The sequence below is a fragment of the Chelonoidis abingdonii genome, chromosome 25, assembly GCF_003597395.2.
Source record: "Chelonoidis abingdonii isolate Lonesome George chromosome 25, CheloAbing_2.0, whole genome shotgun sequence".
In the NCBI taxonomy this organism is placed as follows: domain Eukaryota; kingdom Metazoa; phylum Chordata; order Testudines; family Testudinidae; genus Chelonoidis; species Chelonoidis abingdonii.
In genome coordinates, this window is record NC_133793.1 from 19,874,342 (window position 1) to 19,896,888 (window position 22,547).

The 22,547-nt window shown below is 46.7% G+C and overlaps 1 protein-coding gene across 1 annotated transcript in view; it reads left to right on the forward strand.

Annotated features, from left to right (window-relative positions):
* Positions 1–1,451: 1,451 nt before the first annotated feature.
* Positions 1,452–22,547, forward strand: part of ZMPSTE24 (zinc metallopeptidase STE24) — a 90,174-nt gene continuing 69,078 nt past the window's right edge. The window contains exons 1-3 of the mRNA XM_032776420.2: positions 1,452–1,656; positions 3,438–3,584; positions 16,868–16,954. Of these exons, the coding sequence (XP_032632311.1) occupies positions 1,534–1,656; positions 3,438–3,584; positions 16,868–16,954 (357 nt within the window). The 5' untranslated portion in view covers positions 1,452–1,533. The remainder of the gene's footprint in view (positions 1,657–3,437; positions 3,585–16,867; positions 16,955–22,547) is intronic.

A 22,547-nucleotide genomic window follows, 5' to 3' on the forward strand; every position in this document is an offset into this window, starting at 1 on the left:
CCATGCCCCCCAAAATCATGGCACTGACATCACATTCACTGCTATCAGATTGTTCACCCTGCTTACATGCCTTCCCCTACCCTGTATCTTCCTTGTCTATTTAAAAAATGTGCCTCATTATTTCTTCGTACTTGTCCATCTGCCTGTATTCATCTGTTGTCTCATACTTAGGGCTAGGCTACAGTAAAAGGCTTTGTCAATACAGCCATGCCTCTAAAACTATAGCAGCAGAGGCCCCTAGACATACAGATTATGCAGGCTCCAGGAGGGAGTTTGGGTGCAGGCAGGGACTCTAGAGCTGGGGCCAAGGGGTCTGGCATGTGGAAGGGAGTGTGGGCTCTGGGGATGAGGGGTATGGGGTGCAGAAGGGGGCTTAGGGCTGTGGTGTAGGGGGTTGAAGTGTGGAAGGGGGTTCAGGGTGCAGAGTCCCAGCAGCACTTACCATTCCCAGGAAGTGGCCACCAGGTCCCTGTGGCCCCTGGACGTGCACTGCCCCGGCGCCTCCCATAGATCATGGTTCCCAGCCAATGGGAGCTGCTTAGCTGGCACTTGGGGCGCAGGCAGCGTGTGGAGCCTCCCTGGACACAGGGGCCTGGTGGCCACTTTCAGGAGCCACATGAAGCTAGGGCTGGGCCCTCCCTGCGCTGCCAACTGGACTTGTAATAGACCATAGCCACAGGGATCCCTTTTTGACACTACACTCTTTGGGTAAATTCTTCAAAAACACATCAAGTTAATGGGTCTTATGTCACTTGGGCCACTTTTTAAAGTTATAACCTCTGTTCCTAGACGTAGGGCCTTGCATTTGGCCACATTAAAAAAAACCTGTTGCTTGAATGAAAAAACAAGTGACCTAGACACGCTGTAAATTAACCTATTTTTATAAGTATTTACCAATCTGTGTGTCACCTGCAAACTTTACAAGCCATGGTTTTATATTTGTTCAGATGCCTTGAAAATAGCGAACAGCTGCCCGGCCCTGACGGGGTCTCTGCAGTGTCCGGCAGATGGCGACGCTGCATTACAAATATTTCGGTCTTTTTTTTTGTTAAACGCAGTTTTATGGTGACACCGGGCCGGAAGTCAGCGGGGGCGCGTTTCGCGGGGATACTGGCGCCAGAAACCAGCTGCTTTTGCGATGACACCGGGCTACAAGCCGGGATTTTGCAGAGACGCCGGGCCGGAAGCTGGAGTGGGGGGAGGGTTTTGCAGCGACGCCGGGCCGGAAACCGGAGTGGGGGGGGAGGGTTTCGCAGAGACGCCGGGCCGGAAGCCGGAGTGGGGGGGGAGGGTTTCGCAGAGACGCCGGGCCGGAAGCCGGAGCGGGGGGAGGGTTTTGCAGTGACGCCGGGCCGGAAGCCGGAGCGGGGGGAGGGTTTTGCAATGACGCCGGGCCGGAAGCCGGAGCGGGGGGAGGGTTTTGCAGTGACGCCGGGCCGGAAGCCGGAATGGGGGGGAGGGTTTCGCAGAGACGCCGGGCCGGAAGTCGGCAAGGACACGAGGCGGCGGCGGTTGCGGGTGGCGCGTTCCGCCATGGCGTTGCCGGTGCCGGGGGAGCTCTGGGCTGAGCTGCCCGTGGAGAAGCGGATCTTCTGCTCCGTGCTGCTCTTCTCCTGGGCCGTGTACCTGTGGGAGGCCTTCCTGGCGCGTCGGCAGGTGCGGGAGGGGCCCTGGGCGGCGCGGGCGGTGAAGCCCCTCGCGGCCGCCTGGGACACCGGGCGCGTCTGTCCGCCTCGTGCCTGGCGAGTGGGGAGCGCAGGCCGAGGCAGCGGCGGTGACTCTGGAGGGGGAACGGGAGCGCGCAGCGCTGACAGTTCCCCTTTGTTGTTGAGGCCTGGCCTGCGTGCCTGGTTCCACTGGGGGAGTCCGTGGAGTTGGTGGGCAGAGTCTGATCCTCTGCCTAGACTGTGCTCGGTCATCGCCATGGCTCCCCATGTCGTGCTCTGTGAGACAGAGCATTCCTGGGATCTCCACAAACCGCTTTTTAACATTTTAAAGTAAGAGAAACAAACAAGCAACTCCACTGTCAGCTTTTGGCCTCTGGAATAATAAATCACTCCGGCTTTACATTTGTCATTCGACAGGATTTTGAGAAAAACAGTTATTCTAGAGATTCTGTTGCCACGTAGCTTTGATACGTAAAGAATCACACAAACCAAGTACTGGACATTGTTTCAGCTTTACTGAAATTAGAGTAACAAATCTAATATAGAATTTTATTAGAGCATAAGAATGGCCATACTGCGTCAAACCAATGGTCTGTCTAACCCAGTATGCTGTCTTCTGACAGTGGCCAAAGCCAGTTGCTTCAGAGAGAGTGAACAGAATAAGGCAATTTGTCCAGTGATCCATCATCTGTTGTCCAGTCCCAGATTCTGGCAGTCAGAGGTAGGGATGCCCAGAGCATGGGTTGCAACCCTGATCATTTTCACTATTAGCCATTGCTAGATATAGTCTCCATGAATTTATCTAACACTTTTTTTACCCCACTTGTACTTTTGGCTTTACAATGTTCCCTGGCAACAAGTTCCACAGGTTGACTGTGTTGTGTGAAGAAGTACTTACGTTTGTTTTAAACCTGTGGCATATTAATTTTTTAGGGTGGACCCCCCCCCCCCCTTGGTTTGAGTGTTATGCTAAATAACACTTCCTCATTCACTTTCTGTATATCACTCATGCTTTTATCCCCCCTGCAGTAATCTCTAATTCTAATGTATCTTTTTTGAGAGGGGTGACCACAACAGCATGCAATATTCAAAGTATGGGTGTACCATGGTTTTATAGAGTGGCATTATTATATTTTCTCTCTTTTTATCTATCCCTTTCCTGTTTCTAACATTCTATTTGCTTTTTTGGCTGCTGCTGCATATTGAGCAGCTGTTGTCGGGAAACTATCCACAATGATTCCAAGATCTCTTTGTTGAGTGGTAACAGCTAATTTGGACCCCACATTTTGTATCTATCATGCCCACTCAATTTTGTGAGATGCCTTTGTGATCCCTTGCAGTCTGCCTTGGCCTTAGCTATCATGAGGAATTTTGAATTGCCTTCAGACTTTGCCCCCTCACTGTTTACACTTTTTTTCAGATCATTTACGAATAGACAGGTCCCAGTACAGATCTTGGGGGATCCCTCTATTTACCTCTCTCCACTGTGAAAATTGACAGTTTATTCCTACCATTTGTTTCCTATATTTTAACAAGCTACTGATCCATGAGAGGACCTTCCCTCTTATCCCATGACTGGTTATTTGCTTCAGAGCCTTTGGTGAGGGACCTTCTCAAAGGCTTTCTGAAAGTTCAAGTCACACTACTTCTCCTGTTTGTTGATCCCCCTCAGAGAATTCTAATAGATTGGTGAGACGTGATATCCCTTTACAAAAGCCATTTTGACTCTTCCCCAACATGTTAATTTTAGTATGTCTTTCTCTGTTTCAGAGGAAGGTATATAGAACAACAACACATGTCCCATGGGAATTAGGACAGATCATGGATTCGGAAACCTTTGAAAAATCTCGTTTGTATCAACTGGACAAAAGTACTTTCAGTTTTTGGTCGGGCCTGTATTCGGAGCTAGAGGGCGCTGTAAGTACCATAGCTGCTCTATAGTTTATACAATACTTTTCATTCGATTTAAATGTAAAATACTTTATATTTAATCCTTCAAATATAACTCCAGGGTCAATGCTGTTACATGCCTTATAAGCCTCATACTGTGAATGCAGTCTTTAATAAGGTTTCCAGCTTTGGGTTATGTCGTCACTGCCAAAAAAGTGAGTTTGTACACCAAGATTGCTATCTAATTGTCAAAAAAAATTTATTTAGTCAGTGTGAACATAGCAGTACATTACTACTCTGTTAACAAGAAAGCCACTGTGCTGACACAGAACCATGTGCAGATACAAAATTTGTATCTGCTTCTGATCTCTAACCTATAGAAATGATCCATGGATATCCGCTTCAGTGGATGAAGATATCTGCAGATATAAAGTGGATATCAGAGAATTTGCTGGGCTTTAGATATAAAATTTGGATCTGCCTTCATCCGCGATCTACAAAAATGGTCTGCAGATATCCACGGATATAAAGTGGATATCTACGGATTTACAGTAAAGTGCCCTGGGTAGTTTCCTTGCTAGGACAGCATGCAAATAATTGCCACATTCATCTGGTAGTAATTCATCAGACTTGGCTATCTTACGTTATGATTTTACATTGTTCCTCTTTTCCTTTCCCGGACAGTATGTGTGCATTTGTATTAATTATTTTTCCTTTTAAAAAAAATACACCAAAAAAAATTAGAAAATATAATGCGAAAATTTGAATCTGCAACCATAGTTCTGTCCCCTTGTGTAGATGCACTATTTAAGTCTTCAATTACATGATCTATTTCTTAAGTGTATAAAGAAAACACTAAATTTTCATATGAGTAGCATTTTGTAGTACTGTCTGCCAGTGTTCCTTCTAATTTTTCCCACCCATGTGCGCAATGAATTTTGTTATGTGGACCAATATGGAGGTGATGTGTCATACATCACCTTCATATTGGTGCACATAACAAAATTCATGTGGTGGGGGGAGAGCCGAGGAGTTCAGAGTGTGGGAGGGGGCTCAGGGCTGGGGCAGAGGGTTGAGGTCCAGGGATGTGAGGGCTCCAGCTGAGGGTGTGGGCTCTGGGGTGGGGCCTGGGGTGTAAGAGTGTGCTCCTAGGCTATGGTGGGGAGAGAGAACTCCTCTCAGTTCTGTCTCTCCTCGCAGCAGCCCCTAGGCTGGGGGAAAGGTGCCTCTCCCTGCCGTGGCAGCTCCGTTGCTGCGGAATCAGGATAGGCACTCCTTCCCTGGTCCCAGCAAGTCGAGTTGAGGCTGGGTTTGGGCTGGGAGAGGGATGCCTGGGTCTGCGCCGCCCCAGCTGTGCCTGGGGCTGGGCTGGGCAGTGCCTGAATCCATGCCACCGCAGCTGGGTCCGGGCTGCAGCAGAGTTGGGGACCGGTCTAGATTGGGCTGCAAGAGGGGCACCCCTCCTCCATCTGGTCCCTGGCCATGGCAGGTCCCCTGAGTGCCTAAATAGGTTGCTGCGCGGCCATGCAGCTTACAGGGAACTCAGCTGTCTGCTATGGTAGGAAAGTAGCGAATGATACAAACAACAAAATACAATTCTATCCCGCTATAACGTGATCATGGGGAGCCAAAAATCCCTACTGTGTTATAGGTGAAAGGCCATTATATCAGGGTAGCGGTGGCAGGGTTGCAGTGGTGATTTAAAGAGCCTGGGGCTCTGGCTGCTGTGGGGAGCCCGGGCCCTTTAAATCGCCGGCCGAGCCCCGCTGCTGCAACCCCAGGGCAGCGGCGGTAGGGCTCCGGCGGCGATTTAAAGGGCCTGGGGCTCCCCACAACAGCTGGAGCACTGGACCCTTTAAAGCGCTGCCCGAGCTCCACAGCCGCAGCCCTGGGGCAGCAGCAGCAGCAGCAGGGCTCCAGCGGTGAGTTAAAGGGCCCGGGGCTCCCCTCTAAAGCCCCGCCAGAGCCCTGCTGCTACCGCATTATATGCGAACCTGTGTTATATTGGGTCGCGTTATAGCGGGGTAGAGGTGTATACAGTAAAATGTAAGCAACATATAAATGCATTATAATAAAATGTGATAAGACATTATTAGTTGTTATATGCGGTATCAATTAAAGCTCTGTATCTATAACATTAAGCACCTTAATATTTATGTAAGTTAGTGTATATTCTTACTGTTCCTATTGTGTTCTGTACGTTAAAACACTCCTTTACAATAATATAACAGTTAAGCTAGAAACATACCTGCATTTTAATGTCAGTTTTATGGGGTGGGATTTTCGTTTTCACAATAATTTTAATTAGAAGTTAGAAAAATAATCATGAAGTGCAAACACTCTTCAGAAGTGTAACTGTTTCCAAAGCAAGTTGTGGAAAACAACTTACATGACAGGTCTGTCATTAAAGTTATACCGCACAGTTATGATCATGAACTGTTGTGTGATAATGTAAAGCTGATCAATTATAAAACAAGATTGGGAAAAGAGCATCAGCTTGAAATAGTATAAGATCATATAATTAGACTATTGTAAAACATACACAGAAGGGAGCAGAGGTAAGAAAGTAAGTTCCATCTTAACTTGGATTTCTTCAGTGCTTTTCATGAACTTCAAGTTGCATTTTGTGTTTGTGTGTATACATGTATTTTACAGTTCTTGATATAACACTCATGTTTGTGGTATGTGAGTTAGGATTTTTCCAGCAGATTGTAAAATTGTTTTGACGTAAAAACCCTTTTTTGGACAACTGCAGACCTGGTTAGATTTTTTTATTTAAATTTAAAATAGCCTAATTTTGAAAACAAGAATGGAAAAAATGGAAAAAATTATTTGTTAAACTGTCATCTCTCTTTTTTCCTGTCCTGGATTAGTGGACGGATGGTATCATGGCACCACCTACTAGAAGCAAAAAAGCAAGGAATTCTGAAACCTGATCTTGATAATATTAGCCTCAGTCAGAACAGCCCCTCTCCAGTTTTGTGTTCTCTATGCAGAAAGTTGGAGGCTTCACTTCATCTCCTCTTTTTAGTCTCTCTGTTCCTCTTTCTTTGTCTTTTATGGACACTAAGGGTATGTCTACGCTACAAAATTAGGTCAATTTTATAGAAGTTGATTTTTAGAAATCGATTTTATACAGTCGATTGTGTATACTCATACTAAGCGCATGAAGTCTGTGGAGTGCATCCTCACTACTGTGGCTCGCATTGACTTAAAGAGCGGTGCACTGTGGATAGCTATCCCACAGTTCCCGCAGTCCCCGCTGCCCATTGGAATTCTGGGTTAAGCCCTCAATGCCTGATGGGGCAAAAACATTGTCACGGGTGGTTTTGGATACATGTCGTCAGGCCCCATTCTCCCCCGCCTCTCCTCTGCCCTCGCTCGCTCCCTTGTGAAAGCAACAGCAGACGAACATTTCGTGCCTTTTTTTCCTGGGTTACCCATGCAGATGCCATACCACGGCAAGCATGGAGCCTGCTGAGCTCACTGTCACCGTACGTCTCCTGGCGGCTCCTGGCAGACCTCGGTGAGCTCGATCAGGGGTGCCTGGACAGACATGGCTATCCTCCTCTTAGAGCACTGAATGAGAGCCAGAGACTCCAGGTCTTTCTCTCTTTAAATTTCATCTCATGGAGATTCAGTCCTGCCTGGAATATCATGTGAGCTGGAGGCTTCTGCCTCAGGCTGCTCTCCCATCCGGCAGCACCGCGCAGTCGCACCTACCCCAGCCTACCCCTTGCTCCCATGGCTCATGAAGTCTGGACAGCGGTAAGGAGCAGTTCAACTATAGGCTGAGCAAGTGCAGAATGGTGGTAGAATGTGCCTTTGGACATTTAAAAGCTTGCTGGTGCTGTTTGCTGACTAGGTTAAACCTCCATGCAACCATCATTCCCATTGTTATTGCAGCTTACTGTGTGCTCCATAATATCTGTGAGAGGGGGAGATGTTTATGGTGGGGTGGGAGGTTGAGGCAAGTCACCTAGCGTCCGATTTTGAGTAGCCAAACACCAAGGCGATTAGAAGAGCACAGCAAGGAGTGCTGTGCAACAGAGAGGCTTTGAAAACCAGTTTCATGACTGGCCAGGCTTTGGTGTGACAGTTGTGTGTGTTTCTCCTTGATGCAAACCTGCCTCCTTCGTTGATTTTAATTCCCTGTAAGCCAACCATCTTCCCCCCTTCGAAATAAAGTAACTATTGTTTTGAAACCATGCATTCTTTCTTTATTAATTTTTTTTTAAAAAAGAGATAACGGATAAGGTGGCCCGGGTGGGGTAGGGGAAGAGGAAGGACAAGGCCACATTGCTTATTGTAGCTACACTAAAAATCAAACTGTTTGAATGACAGCCTTCTGTTGCTTGGGCCATCCTCTGGAGTGGAATGGCTGGGTGCCCAGAGCCTCCCCCTTCCCGTGTTCTTGTGCGTCTGGGTGAGGAGGCTATGGAACATGGGGAGGAGGGTAGGTGGTTATACAGTGGACGCAGCGGGGATCTGTGCTCTTGTTGGCTTTCCTGCAGCTCCAACAGATGCTTCATCATGTCCGTTTGCTCCCCCATTAGCCTCAGCATCGCGTCCTGCCCTCCACTCTTCGCATTCACTTAATTCTTTCCTGGCCTCTACCACTGAATGCCTCCATGCATTAAGCTGTGCCCTATCAGTGTGGGAGGACTGCATGAGCTCAGAAAACATGTCATCGCAAGTGCATTTTTTTCGCTTTCTGATCTGCAATAACCTCAGGAACAGAGATGATAGGGGGAGCATAGAAACATTCTATGTTCTACGCTTCTGGTGGGACTGCATGGTCACCAGTGCTGCTGAGTTCACCACACTGACCAAACAGGAAACGAAATTCAAAAGTTTCTGGGACTTTTCCTGTGTACCTGGCTAGTGCATCGGAGTTCAAAGTGCTGTCCAGAGCAGTCACAGTGGAGCACTCTGGGATAGCTCTCGGAGGCCAGTACCGTCGATTTGGTTTGCACTACCCCAAATTCGACCCAGCAAGGCCAATTTTAGTGCTACTCCCCTCGCCAGGAAGGAGTACAGAAGTCGATTTTAAGAACCCTTTAAGTTGACAGAACGGGGTTGGTTGTGTGGACACATTCATTTTAAAATCGACCTAACGCTGCTAAATTCGACCTAACCCCATAGTGTAGACCCGGGGTAGTGGAAAAACGTGAGGCTGTCACACTGCATTAAATCAGTGAGAGTGTGTGGAAAGCAGAGCTCATAGCTCTTCAGCTGAGCAGTGCCCCAAATCAGGGGCTCTCAGCTGGGGTCTGCTATTCGCAGATTGTGAATCCCACTGGTCAGAGGCATGCTGGTATGTCTGACCTTCCCCAATCCTCAGAAGTAACACCCCAGAAGAAACATGATGGTCATGAGCCCACCTAAGGGATGTTGGCGTGTTCAGTCTTCCCTCATGCTTGGAATCGTGGGCTGCCACAAAAGGCACACCTACAGCTCTATCAATCTGTCTGCCTGCTATCAACTTCTTCGAATGCTTGCTCATGTCCATTCCATGCTACATTTGTGCGCTCCATGTGCACAGTTGCTGGAGATTTTTCCCTCAGTGGTATCCAGTGGCCCGGCTCTAGCACTCTCTGGAGTCGCATACAAAGAGTGCCTCCGGCCTCACACCTTCTCAGTTCCTTCTTACCACCCAGGACGGCTGCTGGGACAGCCCCTCTTGCTGTAGCAAGGCTTCTTTCCCGGTGGTTTGGACTTTCTCTATACATATTTTGTATAGTTATTGTAGTTAGCATATAGTTCTTAGAGTCAGAGTATATGGTAGTGTTAGTAGTTTTTTCTGTAGTTGAGGGACTTTTCACCCCAGGGGCTGGGCATGCTCTGATCCCTGAGCTTCAATCCATGTACCTCCTGTGGCAAGGTGATGCCAGTTGATGACCTGCACCCTAGCTGCCTAAACTGTCTCACATTAAAGAGAAGTGCCAGACCTGCAGAGACTTTAAAACCCGCATGAGAAAGGATAGGGACATTTGGCTGAAAGCCATTCTTACGAAGGTGGCCCTCAGACCAGCCTCAGAGCCGAGCTGCTCTGAATCAGCACCAAGAACCTCCACATCCTCGTGCAATGCTCCCCAGCACCGCTCTCTATTCCTAGTGCAGAGGAAGAGGCATAAGAAACAAGTCACCAAGAGAGGGCGTTCTCCAGGGCAGAGGAGGGACAAGTAAGGAGTAACTAGCATAGTGAGACCCGCATCAGGCCACTCGTCCTCCCCCAAGTCTCTGATGGCACTGCCAACTCTGTCCAGAGTGTTGAGTCCGGTATGGGACCGGCCACCGACTTCTGGGAGCAGCTGTGGGATCAGACGTCTGCTGGTTCCTTCAATCCCAGAGGCTTTTCAAGCAGCAAAGTACCTGCCGTCGCTCCCGATCCAGCTGGCCCCTCAAGGACCCTCTTCAGTCAAGACAATCAGAGACAGAATGGAGCAAGGGTCGACAAGCTCCATGTGGCACCGTCCAGAGGCAAGTCCTCCATGGTCCCAATGGACCAGTCACTGGCCTGTCCCTGGTTCCCCAGCACGCCCGGAGATAGAAGCAGGTTTGGCACTGCTGTGATTTCCAGGGGAAGAATCCTCTTCTGAGTCTGAAGGGGAATCCTTGGCTGCACCCAAAACCTACTGGTACACAACCTATGTGCCAGACTTCGGTACCAGCCCTCCTACTGGCGCATGGCCACTGGGCCACTGGCTAATACAGTGGCAGTATTGGAATCCTTCAGGGTTTCCCCTGGTACTGGGCCCCCTTTCCCACTGCTCATACTGAGTGGTGTCAGAAAGGTGAGCTACTCTCTCTTCCTGTCTGACATTGGACACTGATTTCAGTACCGACCCCGGTAAATGGCCCCAATGGCTCTGGTGGAAGGTGGATGAGTAGGAGGGAGCCCATCCTCTGGCACAGGCCACCTTCTTGTCATCCCCGGCGAGGCAGTTGCAGGCCCTAGTAACCCACTCCTGCAGGATGATGTCAGGGCCCACCAGGAGTTCCTGAAAAGGGTCACTGCGAATTTGGACCTGGAAGTTGAGAAGCTTAAGGAATCAGCACACAGCCTAATCAGCATCCTGGCTGCAGCTGCTCCCTCCAGAGTGGCCTTGCCTGTTAACGAAGCAGTCGATGGGCCCCACCAGAACACTGTGGCAGACTTCTTCTCTGCCCCTCACCTCAAAAAGGGCAGAAAAGAAATACTATGTCCCAGCCAGTGGGTTTGAGTACCTTTACTCACCCCCCCTTGCTGCCCACCTGGGTCTCTGGTAGTGTTGGCAGCGAATGAGTGGGACAGACGGACAGTTGAGTGCTACCCACAAAAATAGCATCCAGGAGACTGGACCTGTTTCGATGTATGGTTTCGACAAGCAACCTTTAGTTACATATCTCCAACCAGCAGGTCATGCTGCGAAGGTACAAATTTAATCTGTGGGACTCATTGTCCAAATTTAAGGAGAGACTGCCATAGGAGTCAAGGCAGGAGTTGTTCACAGCCATTCTAGAGGAGGGCTAGACTGTGTCCAGGACTTCCCTCCAGGCAGCTCCAGTACTATAGCATCAGCAATCATGTGGCCTCCCTCTTGAAGTGCAGCAGTCCATTCAGGACCTCCCCTTTGAGGGCACCTCCCTGTTCTCTGAACAGACAGACTCAAAGTTCCACAGCCTCAAGGACTGGAGGGCCACCTTTCTCTCTTTGGGCCTTTATACACCTGCAGCTTCCAGGAAGCACTTTAGGCCCCAGTAGCCTCTCAGGTTTGCAGTGTCTCCCAAATAGGAGCCCTACAAAAGAAAAGGAAAGGGTTATAAGTGGCGCCAACACCTCTCTCCTACCACAGCCTCCCAAACGGGCTCTCATAGATATCCCAGCAGGGCCAGGCAGGCATTTTCAAGGTATGTCTGAGGGCGATATACCAGTCTTGACTCCAGATCCATCTCCCCTTTTATTTTTGGACTGCCTGTCACCTTTCAACCCAGTGTGGTCAGATATAACATCGGACCATTGGGTACTGAGTACAGTAACTGTCAGTTACGCTCTCCAGTTTTCATCCACCGCTCCCTCCTACCCTCTACCCCGTCCCTCTTCAGGGATGACTCTCACAAGCTGCTTCTTGTCCAGGAGGTGCAAGCCCTCCTATATATGTGGTTCCTCAGGACTTGAGCGAGAAGGGGTTTTTACTCCCGATATTTCCTAATCCTGAAGGCTGGGGGGTGAGGGAGAGGGGAAATCTACAACCTATCCTGGACCTGCGTCACTTCAACAAATATTTCAAGAAAGTCAGCAGGAGTCAATTCTAGTCCCAGTTCAGAGAATAGAGTTCTTTGGGGCAGTGCTCGATTTGACCAAGGCCAAAGCCTCCCTACCAGAAGCTATATCACACCTGATTTCTGAGGTCACAATCTCCCCAATAACGACCACTCAGTTTTGCCTCAAACTATTTAGACACATGATGGCATGTACCTGCCTCGTGCAGTATGCAAGGTTGTGCCTCATACCCTTCCAGATATGGCTGGTATCGGTCTACTCCCTGAGCAGACATCACCTGGATTCTACTCACAGTTCCGCCTCCGGCCTTCGTTGACATGGTGGGGAGACCCAGGATTCGTAATAGAAGTGGTACCTTTTGCTGCCCCTGTACTGTCGATAACCCTAGTCTCAGATGTGTCAGACCTGGGATGGGGAGCCCACCTTGTCAGTATCATCTTCCAGACGTAGAGACCTCCCCAGGTGGACCTGTTTGCCACCATACAGAACAGGAAATGCCATCAGTTCTGTTGTCTGCTTGCCTTCCTGCTTTCATAGGCAGATCACTTACTGTACGCTTTCCCACCGATCACCTTGGTTCATAAGGTCCTCCTAATCATCAAACAGGACAAGGCGAAGGTTATCCTGATAGCATCGGCGTGGCCATCCCAGCATTGGTTCAGTGTGCTTCTGAAACTCAGTGGCAGAGCCACTCTTGCTTCCACTCCTCCTGGACTTGATTTCACAACCGTGGCTAGTTGCTTCACCCAAACCTCACCTGACTGTATGGTGGTTGTGTGGCTGAAGCCTAAGGAACAGGCCTGTTCAGATCGGGTTCAACACGTCTTGCTAGGTAGTAGAAAGCCTTCCTCCAGGCTGGCCAAGTGGAAACTTTTCACTTGTTGGGCCTCTGAACAGAATCTTTCTCCATTCAGTCTTCTCTGCAGTCTATCTTGGACTACCTGCTCCACCTAAAGCATCAGGATCTGGCTCTCTCATCTATTAAGGTTCACTTGGCAGCCATCTCAGCCTTTCACCTGACTGTGAATGGCAGATCAGTGTTCTTACGTGAGATGACGGTCAAATTTCTCAAGGGGCTGGAAAGACTTTACCCTTAGGTTCGTGAACCAGCCCCCCGCCATGGGACTCACAGGGCCTCCCTTCAAGCCATTAGTATCATGTCCCATACTACTGCTCTCTTGGAAGGTCACCTTCCAGATAGCGATCATCTCAGCTAGAAAGGTCTCTGAGATTAAGTCTTATGTCAGAACTCCCTTATATGGTGCTCTTCAAGGACAAGGTCCAGCTGTGTCCCCATCCGGCCTTCCTACCAACAGTGGTGTCGCAATTCCGCAATAACCAGGACATTTTTCTACCTGTCTTCTTTCCAAAACTTCACAATATTACTGGAGAACATTGGATGTTATGTGGGCCCTCACAGTCTATAGTGAGAGAACTAAGCCCTTCAGCAAGTCCACACAACTTTTTGTAGCAGTAGCAGAAAGGATGAGAAGGGTATCTGTGTCATCCCAAAAAAATTTCATCCTGGGTAACTGCCTGTATCCAAACTTGCTACAAACAGGCGAAGGTTCTGCCTCTGGCCATAGTGATCACTCATTGCACAAGAGCCCAGGCTTTCTAGGCAGCATTCATCACACAGGTACCAATCCAGGACATCTGCAGAGCTGCTACCTGGCTGTTGGCTCATACCTTTGCTTCCTGCTACTCCATCATCCAATAGGTCTGTGATGATGTCAGTTTCAGGTGAGCAGTATTGCAGTCAGCATGTCCATGAACTCCAAGTCCACCTTGAGGGGTACTGCTTGTGAATTACCTAGTATGGAATGGACACGAGCAAGCACTCGAAGTAAAAAAAAAAGTTACTAACCTTTCGTAACTGTTCGAGATTTGCTGCTCATGTTCATTCCAGAACTGACCCTCTTACCTCTCTGTCGGAATTACCGGCAAGAGGGAACGCTGCAAGGAGTCATGGGGCTGGTGGTGCTCTTTATACCAGTGCATAACTGCACAACTCAGAGGCTGCTAGAGCTGGACCAACGGATACCTCTGAGGGAAAAATCTCTGGAAGAACAACAGTTATGAAAGGTTAGTAATTATTTTATCTTGCCTCAGCTTGCAGCTTGTCGCCATAGCTAATACAGCTCTGCGGTAGCATCTTTACATCCACAAAGTCCAGAGCTGCAGTTCTGGTAAGTCCCACTTTGGGGAATAACTGACTAGATGGTCGTAATGCTGAAAAGGATCTGGGGGTTAGAATGGATCACAAATTGAATATGAGTCAACAATGTGCAATCGCAAAAAAGGCTGGTGTCACTCTGGGGTGTATTAAGAGACGTGTGTAAGACATGGAAGGTGGTAGTTCTGCTCTAGCTGGCTTCCTCTGGAGTACTGTGTTGAGTTCTGGACACCACACTTGAGGGAAGAATGTGGACAAATTGGAAAGAACCCAGAAGAGAGCAAAAAAAAAAAAAAAGTTTAGAAAACCTGACCCCACTGGAATGGGTTGCCTAGGGAGATGGTGGAATCACCATCCTTAGAGGTTTTTAAGGCCTGGCTTGACAAAGTCCTGGCTGGAATGATTTAGTTGGTGTTGGTCCTGCTTTGAGCAGGGGGTTGGACTAGATGACCTCCTGAGGTCTCTTCCAACCCTGATATTCTATGACCTATGAGGAAGGGTAAAAAAAAGTGTGGTTTAGTCTTGAGGAACAGAGACTGAGGGGGTATCTAATAAGTTTTCAAATAGTTTAAGGACCGTTATAAAGAGGACTGTGATCAATTGTTTTCCATGTCCATTGAGGGTAGGATAAAAAGCAATTGGTTTAATCTGGAACAAAGGAGATTTAGGTTTGATATTAAGAAAATGTTTCTATTGATAAGGATAGTTAAGCTCTGGAATAAGCTTCCAAGGGACGTTGTGGAATCCCCATCACTGAAGGTTTTTAAGAACAGGTTGGACAAACACCTGTCAGGGATGGTTTAGGTTTACTTGGTCCTGCTTCAGCACAGGAGCCTAGGTTAGATGACTTCTTGAGTTCCCTCTAGACAGACCTGCATTTCTATCATTCTGAGAGTTCCTTCTGACAATATTAGTGTGTCTTCAAGACTAGTGATTCATCTTGGGATCCCTCAGTATGGCTTGATCTTCTTTAACAGGCTAGGATATGAAATTCTTTGACACTTTAGGGCAGACTTCTGTCCTTTAAGATACTTTCTTTGTTGCAACAATCTCACAGTGATGAGGGAGTGAGCTCATCTTTAATCATCCCTTCTCCTTCACCCTCTGTTCTTTCCAAAAAGTTTTATTGTTAGCTTACTGTTTGTCCCCAAAGTGAACACCCAGTTCCATGTGAGTGAACCCATTGTTCTTCATCTGTCTGAACCTGGTACGCCCTTTGGATAATAGGGTGTGTTTTGTTAAGTATGTTCTCAAGTATTCTCAGGAATTTAGAAAATCAAAACAGCTGTCTCTGTTTTGAGGATTTTAAAGGCTCCAGGTAATGCCAGTGTTGCTTTTTGTGCTTTAGGCTGCATTCTTGCAGCATATGACCAGGTTGGTCGGCTTGGCTTGGATTTATCAGGTGCTACTTGGCTAGAAAAGTCTCCTCTTTATGGGCAGTGAGCATTCATTTCCTAGGTATATAAGGTGGCAATGTGGTCATCATCCTGCTTCTTGATATACCTCCTCATTAACTGGGCCTCTTTGCTTCTCAGGCTGTCTTTTGGCTCCAGGGCGCTGCTAGCAACACGGTAAGGTAGGCCCCCTGCACCTCCTGTGACAACTGCTTGTTATATACACTGTCTGTCCAGTAATGCACTTTCATAGGTGGGAGAAGTGAGAGGCATATGACAAAGGAACATTACTTACTGGTAATTATGTTTGTCATAGTTTCCTCTTCTCCCCTCCTTCCCCCACCCCCTCTCTTTACAAGGTGCTTGCCTGTTATTTCTCTTGATGTCTTACAGACTGACTTTGGAAGTTAGACTAGAGGGAGGCTTTCTGGCTGAAACTCATGTAATCAAGATGGGGTTTCAGAACTCTTTGACTCCTTTCTTCCAATAGATGAAACTACAGCACTGTCTGGCCATTAATCCTGAGTAGTAGAATGATAGAAGAGGAGACTGCAACTAACAGAATTACCAGTAAGTGATTTTAGTTTTGTTTTTTTTTCTTTCATCTCGCTTTATTCGTGATCTTTTACCAAAGAGGATTAGCAACTTGTCTTTATATTACCTTTAGTCAATAACTAGAATTCTCGGTGTTAGAGGCTACAAAAGTTTAGAGGCAACTTGCAAGGGCAGAAACAGTTTTTCTTGTGTCCTTTTGCCATCTTTTATGATATCTAAACTTCAGCCTGAACGTTGTTTTTCTATAAATAAATAAATAATCCTGCTTGTTAGGTCCTATCCAGGCTGGAAGATGCTCTGATTTCTGAGATCTAGTGCAAGGTGATATCACACTAGCTAAGGAAGTAAGTCAGACTACACCTTTACCCCGATATAATGCGACCCGATATAACACAAATTTGGATAGAGCGCGGTAAAGCAGTGCTCTGGGAGGGCAGGGCTGTGCACTCCGGCGGATCAAAGCAAGTTCGCTATAACACGGTTTCACCTATAACACAGTAAGATTTTTTTGGCTCCCGAGGACAGTGTTATATCGGGGTAGAGGTGTATTTGAAAGTCTGTTTTTGTTTTTTATCAGCTATTTAACTTTACCAGTTGTAATTTTGAATAAAGAAACCTTTGTTAAAGATGTATCACAAATCTTCAATTAAAGTAGTAGAGGTCACAGTTAACATGCCCTGAGATGTCCCAACGTTTCCCAAGCAAAACCAAGGAAGGTCTGACTTGCTCTTCCTGATGTCTAAGGTTAAAGACGGGGAGGGGGCCAGCTTTCAGGTGTTCTTTATATATTATAAAGAAGCAAAAAGATGTTTAAAAAAAATTCCAGGTCACTTTTCAAAATTGGTCTCATCTTTTTCAGGCTTTTTTGCTCCCTGATAACACAGAATGAATTGAATCTATTGCATGTTTTTTGTTATAGTTGATTCTTCTCTGTGGAGGAATTCCTTTCCTTTGGAATGTATCTGGACAAATCTCTGGCTATGCTGGTTTTGAACCAGAATTCGAGGTAAGCATTTTTAACTGTTTGTGAAAACGATGGGTTCCTAAACTGTGTGTATAACAGAGTTCATGGTAAAGCTCCCATTTAGTTTTATTGTACTGTAGAGTAAAAAAAGATTATATATTTATAGTTAATTTTCTGATATGGTGAACTGGATGGTTCTGAGGACTGATAATAGTATATGAAGCCTTTTGTTACTAGGTCACTAATTCAAATCCTGCCTGGTCTTTGGCCATCAAACAGCTTTTTGTCACACAAATCAATTAAGATGGTTATCAGTTTTTTAGTGGCATCCTTTTGCAATCTCAGAATGGACACAAAGACGGCTCACTCCTAGATGTGGTCTTTCCAGATCAGAGATGTGGGGAGGAAGTGTGAGGCTTCCTGGGTGATGTCTGTTTGGTGAATGAATTAGTGTTATTCTCAATGCTGGAAGCCCTGACAAGTAAGAAAAATTACTTACAGTGAATAATTTAAAATGGAAGGAAAAACTTCTTTTCCTTCTCTCATTTATTGCCTTGGCAGATCCCCGTGTAACTACCATAGAGGGGGTAAATTACCTTTCCTTACCCATTTCTCAGTTCCTCTCTTTTCACTGGCCATGCTAGTCATGGATCCCAGTCTCCTTTATACATGGTCCAAGGCTGTTGCTACACTATGGGCACTATAGTGGTACAGCTGTAGAGTAGATGCTTGCTGTTGTTCCATAACTGTAGGCGCTCCATCTCCTCGAGTGATGGTAGCTAGGTTAATGGAAGCATTGCTTCATCAGCCTTGCTCTGTCTGCACAGGTAGGTTGGGATAGCTAGGGAACTTGGGGTGTTGTTTTTTGCCCCAGACCCTGAGCACCATAGTTACGCCAACCTAACTTTTAGGTGTAGACCAGGCCTTAGTTTTTACTGCTAAAATTAAACACTATGTAAAACTTTATCTTTTGTTGAATAGTTCTTAGTATAAAAACTGATCCAAACCCATAGAAGTCAATGGGAAGACTCCCGTTGACTTCTGAAGACTCTGAATAAAGCCCCTAGTTAAGATTTGTTTTTGTAGCATTTAGGAGTCAGAATTTGCTGCTATAGTAGACAGAGAGTGCAGAATAGGAGAAGAGACTTTCCTCTTGCTGTTCAAGTAGGTCACGTTCAAACCAGCAATGTAACTTCAGCATTTTGTTTAGAAACATTTTAAGCTACAGTCCCACAATCAAGAAAGAAGGCCACATTGGATAAGAAACTTACCTGGTTTAGACAAGAATTGAAGGAAGCTATTAAAACAGACAAAAAGCAAATGGAAGAAAAGAGAAGTTGATACTAATGAACATAAATCAGAATCTAGGAATTGGAAAAAATTGATGAGGGAGGCAAAGTGACACAAGGATGAGACTACCTACTATGGCATTTAGCCGATCTGTCACTGCTAGCAGCAAATATCTGCACTGACTGATGATGGTACATTAGATGGGGAGGGCTCTGAGTTACTACAGAGACTTGTTTCCTGTGTGTCTGGCTGTGGGTCTTGCCCATGTTCTTAGGGTCCAACTGATTGCCATATTTGGGGTCAGGAAGGAATTTTACCCCTGTTCAGGTAGTAGAGACCCTGGGTTTTTTCACCTTCCTCCAGAGTATGGGCATAGGTCACTTGAAGGTTTTAACCTAGTGTAAATTGTGGTTTCTCTGTTACTTGAATTCTTTAGTTCATGATTTGAGGACTTCAGTAACTCAGCCAGAGGTTAGGTGTCTATTACAGGAATGGGTGGATGAGATTCTGTGACCTACAATGTGCAGGAGGTCAGATTAAGTGATCATGATGGTTTCTTCTGACCTTATAGCAGAGGGGCCAGGGCCATGACCACCCCACTCTTTAACAAAAGAAACCACCTTGGTGGCCAAGGCCAGGAAGTGTCGGATTTGCTCAGCTCCAGAGAGGCACTGCGTTCTCATCATCATCAGCCCCATATCACCTGGGGCTGCTCCGCCTCCTACCTGCATCTCATGGGCAGGCTCCCTGTGTGGCTGCAGCTCACAGCCTGGCTCTGAAAGCAGCAGGTGCATCCCAATCCAGGCAGAGGACATCCAGCTCAGACTGAGGGTGGGTGGGGATGCCCACTGCAGTGTTGAGAGCGGGGAGGGGAGTCCATGAGTGCAGTTTGGGGGGCAGCAGGGGGTCATTGGCTCCCCAAACAGCAGCAAAGCGTGGTGTGTGAGAGTGCATGCTGAGTCACTGCCACTGCTTCTCTCTCCCCCCATTTTTGTGAGCACAGAGCCATTCTGCCTGAGGGAAAAGGGGGCTCTGTCCGTCTCACCCTGTGTCTCCCTACTCTTCTGCATGTTTCTGGCTCACTCAGTTCCTTTCCCCAGCATCCACGTCACTGCCTCTTGCAAGGTGGGGGCAGTGGGGAAGGGATAAGGCGGGCCGGGGGGAATGAAGGGGCTGGGAGGGGAGGGGATGGAGCAGAGAGGGGGAAACTCAAAGCTATTAGGGGAAATCTTCCGGGCAATTATCAGAGGGTTAGCCATGTTAGTCTGAATCTGTAAAATGCCACTACATGCATCTGACAAAGTGGGTATTCACCCATGAAAGCTCATTCTCCAATACGTCTGTTAGTCTATAAGGCGCCACAGGACTTTTTGCTGCTTCCTGGCAATGCAATCTCTTCCTTAGGCTGTGGAATAGTCTCCCTTGGGACTTTTAAAAGGAGACTGGACAAAACATACCGTAAGGATCAGGCCTGCGTTGGTCGGGGGAGAGACTGAGCCGGGATGATCACAGAGGGCTTTTTTTTCCTGTAACTTATATAATTCCATCCCACTATTCAGGGAATACAAATTTTGGTACTAAAGGCATGGGTGCCTGGGTCCCATTGCACGGGAACTGTGAATTAATACCTTGACATGCAACTCCTACTGGGCCAGTAGTGCAGATCCTGCTGCTAGTAATGTTGTTTGCAGGTGCCCTTGTGTTTAGCTGAACCCTTGCACTCAATTCCTGAGTATATCCCTACTATACTGAGAGCGTGCATTGTGACACTGCTGTATTGCAGTGTGGATCTCAGTGTGCTTATGCTGTGAATTTTTGACGTGCTGCTATATTAATCTCATCGTGCTGGTAGTACTAGTTCTCTGGTGTAATGACGACGTTATGCTAGGAATATGAATCCTGGAAGTAGTGCCCTGGCGTGATGGTCACTCTGGGCTGTTCATGTGAATCCTCCATTTTTGTATGCAGTATGGTGAGAGAGACAACATAAATAAATAAATAATTGGAAATATACCCATCTCCTAGAACTGGAAGGGGCCTTGAAAGGTCATCGAGTCCAGCCCCCTGCCTTCACTAACAGTGCCAAGTACTGATTTTTGCCTCAGATCTCTAAGTGGCCGCCTCAAGGATTGAACTCACAGCCCTGGGTTTAGCACACCAATGCTCAAATCACTGAGCTATCCCTCCCCCTAAGTTTCTGAGCTTATGCAGAACTTTTCTTCAGGTCTGTAAGCCGAAAGCTTGTCTCTCTCACCAATGGAAGCTGGTCCAATAAAACATATTACATCACCCACCTTGTCTCTCTAATATGAATCCTGTCATTCTGGCCCTTTTGGATGCACCCTAACATACTGAGAGCATGAATCTTGGCTACCAGAGCAGGAGTGTAAACCTTGATGCCAGAAGCCTGCTGTGTAGCGCTCACGCCACTCTGAGCCTTGGAGTTTTAATTTTGGCTTGTGTATCCTGATGCCAATCCATGAAGGCAGTGGAGTTTGGAAATAAGGTGAACACGAGGCCAATCTTATGGGTGGGCAGTGTGGTCAGCTGGATGCTGTGGTCAAGAGGCAAGGAGAGGGTTGGGCTTGGAATGCAAGGTTATGGAAGGGAACTCAGGGGAATGTGAGGAGGCAACGGGGTCTGGGAGTGATGGGGGAGGGATTTCTCCACCACTTTGACTTTAGCCCCCCCACTTTTATAAAGGTTCAGGCACCTTACCTTAAAGTCAATGAAGCTAATGGACGACATAAAAAAGGCTGAGGTATTCAATGCCTGTTTTGCTTCAATCTTCACTAAAAAGGTAAATTAAAACCAGATACATAACACAATTAATATTAACTACCAGGGGAAGAAATGCAAGCCAAAAATATGGAAAGAACAGGTTAAAGAATATTTAGATAAGTGAAAAGTGCTCAAGTCATCAGGGCCTGATGAAATTCACGCTAGGGTACTTATGGAACTAGCTGAAGCTATATCAGAACTGTTAAACCCAGGGGTAGGCAATCTATGGCACATGTGCCAAACACGGCACACCAGCTGATTTTCAGTGGCAGTCACACTGCCCAGGTCCTGGCCACCGGTCGGAGGCAGGAGGGGATCTGCATTTTAATTTAATTTTAAATGAAGCTTCTTAAACATTTTAAAAACCTTATTTACTTTACATACAACAATAGTTTAGTTATATATTATAGATTTATAGAAAGAGACCTTCTAAAAACATTAAAATATGTTACTGGCACACGAAACCTTAAATTAGAGTGAATAAATGAAGACTCGGCATACCACTTCTGAACGGTTGCCAACTCCTCTGTTAAACTAAGAACTTTTAAACTATGAGATGGGGGATTGCTGCAGTGGAGCATGTGGATCGGACAGAGACTTCTCTTAGGGGAGAGTCTATTGATAGAGATTCTCTAGGTTCTAGTCAGAAAGAGAGGATGGAAGAGGATAAACTATGGGCCAGATCAGACGAGAAACATTCACATAATAAAGAATTTGACACATCAGAAAAGGGCAGACAAATAAACAGTGGCAAGTTTTTAAAGTGCTTGTACACAAATGCTAGAAGTCTAAATAATAAGATGGGTAAACTAGAGTGCCTTGTGTTAAAGAGGATGTTGATATGATAGGCATCACAGAAACCTGGTGGACTGAGAGCAATCAATGGGACACAATCATTTTGGGGTACAAAATATATTGGAAGGACAGAACAGGTCCTGTGGGTGGGGGAAGAGGGGATGGCACTATATATGAAAGAAAACGTAGAATGAAATGAAGTAAAAATCTTAAATGAATCCACATGTGCAATAGAATCGCTGTGGATAGTAATTCCATGCTATAATAAGAATATAACATTAGGGATCTTTTATCGACCACCTGACCAGGATAGTGATAGTGCCGATGAAGTGCTGAGGGAGATTAGAGAGGCTATCAATATAAAGAACTCGATAATAGTGGGGGACTTCAATTATCCCCATATTGACTGGGTACATGTTACCTCAGGACGAAATGCAGACACACAATTTCTCGATACTTTAATGTCTGTTTCTTGGAGCAGCTAGTACAGGAACCCACAGGGGGAGAGGCAGTTCTCAATTCAGTCCTGAGTGGAGTGCAGGATCTGGTCCAAGAGGTAAGTATAACAGAACCGTTTGGAAATAGTGACCATAATATAACAACATTTAACATTCCTGTGGTGGGAAGAACACCTCAACAGCCCAACACTGTGGCACTTAATTTCAGAAAGAGGAACTATGCAAAAATGAGGAGGTTAGTTAAACAGAAATTAAAAGGTATAGTGACTAGAGTGAAATCCGTGCAAGCTGCATGGACACTTTTCAAAGAC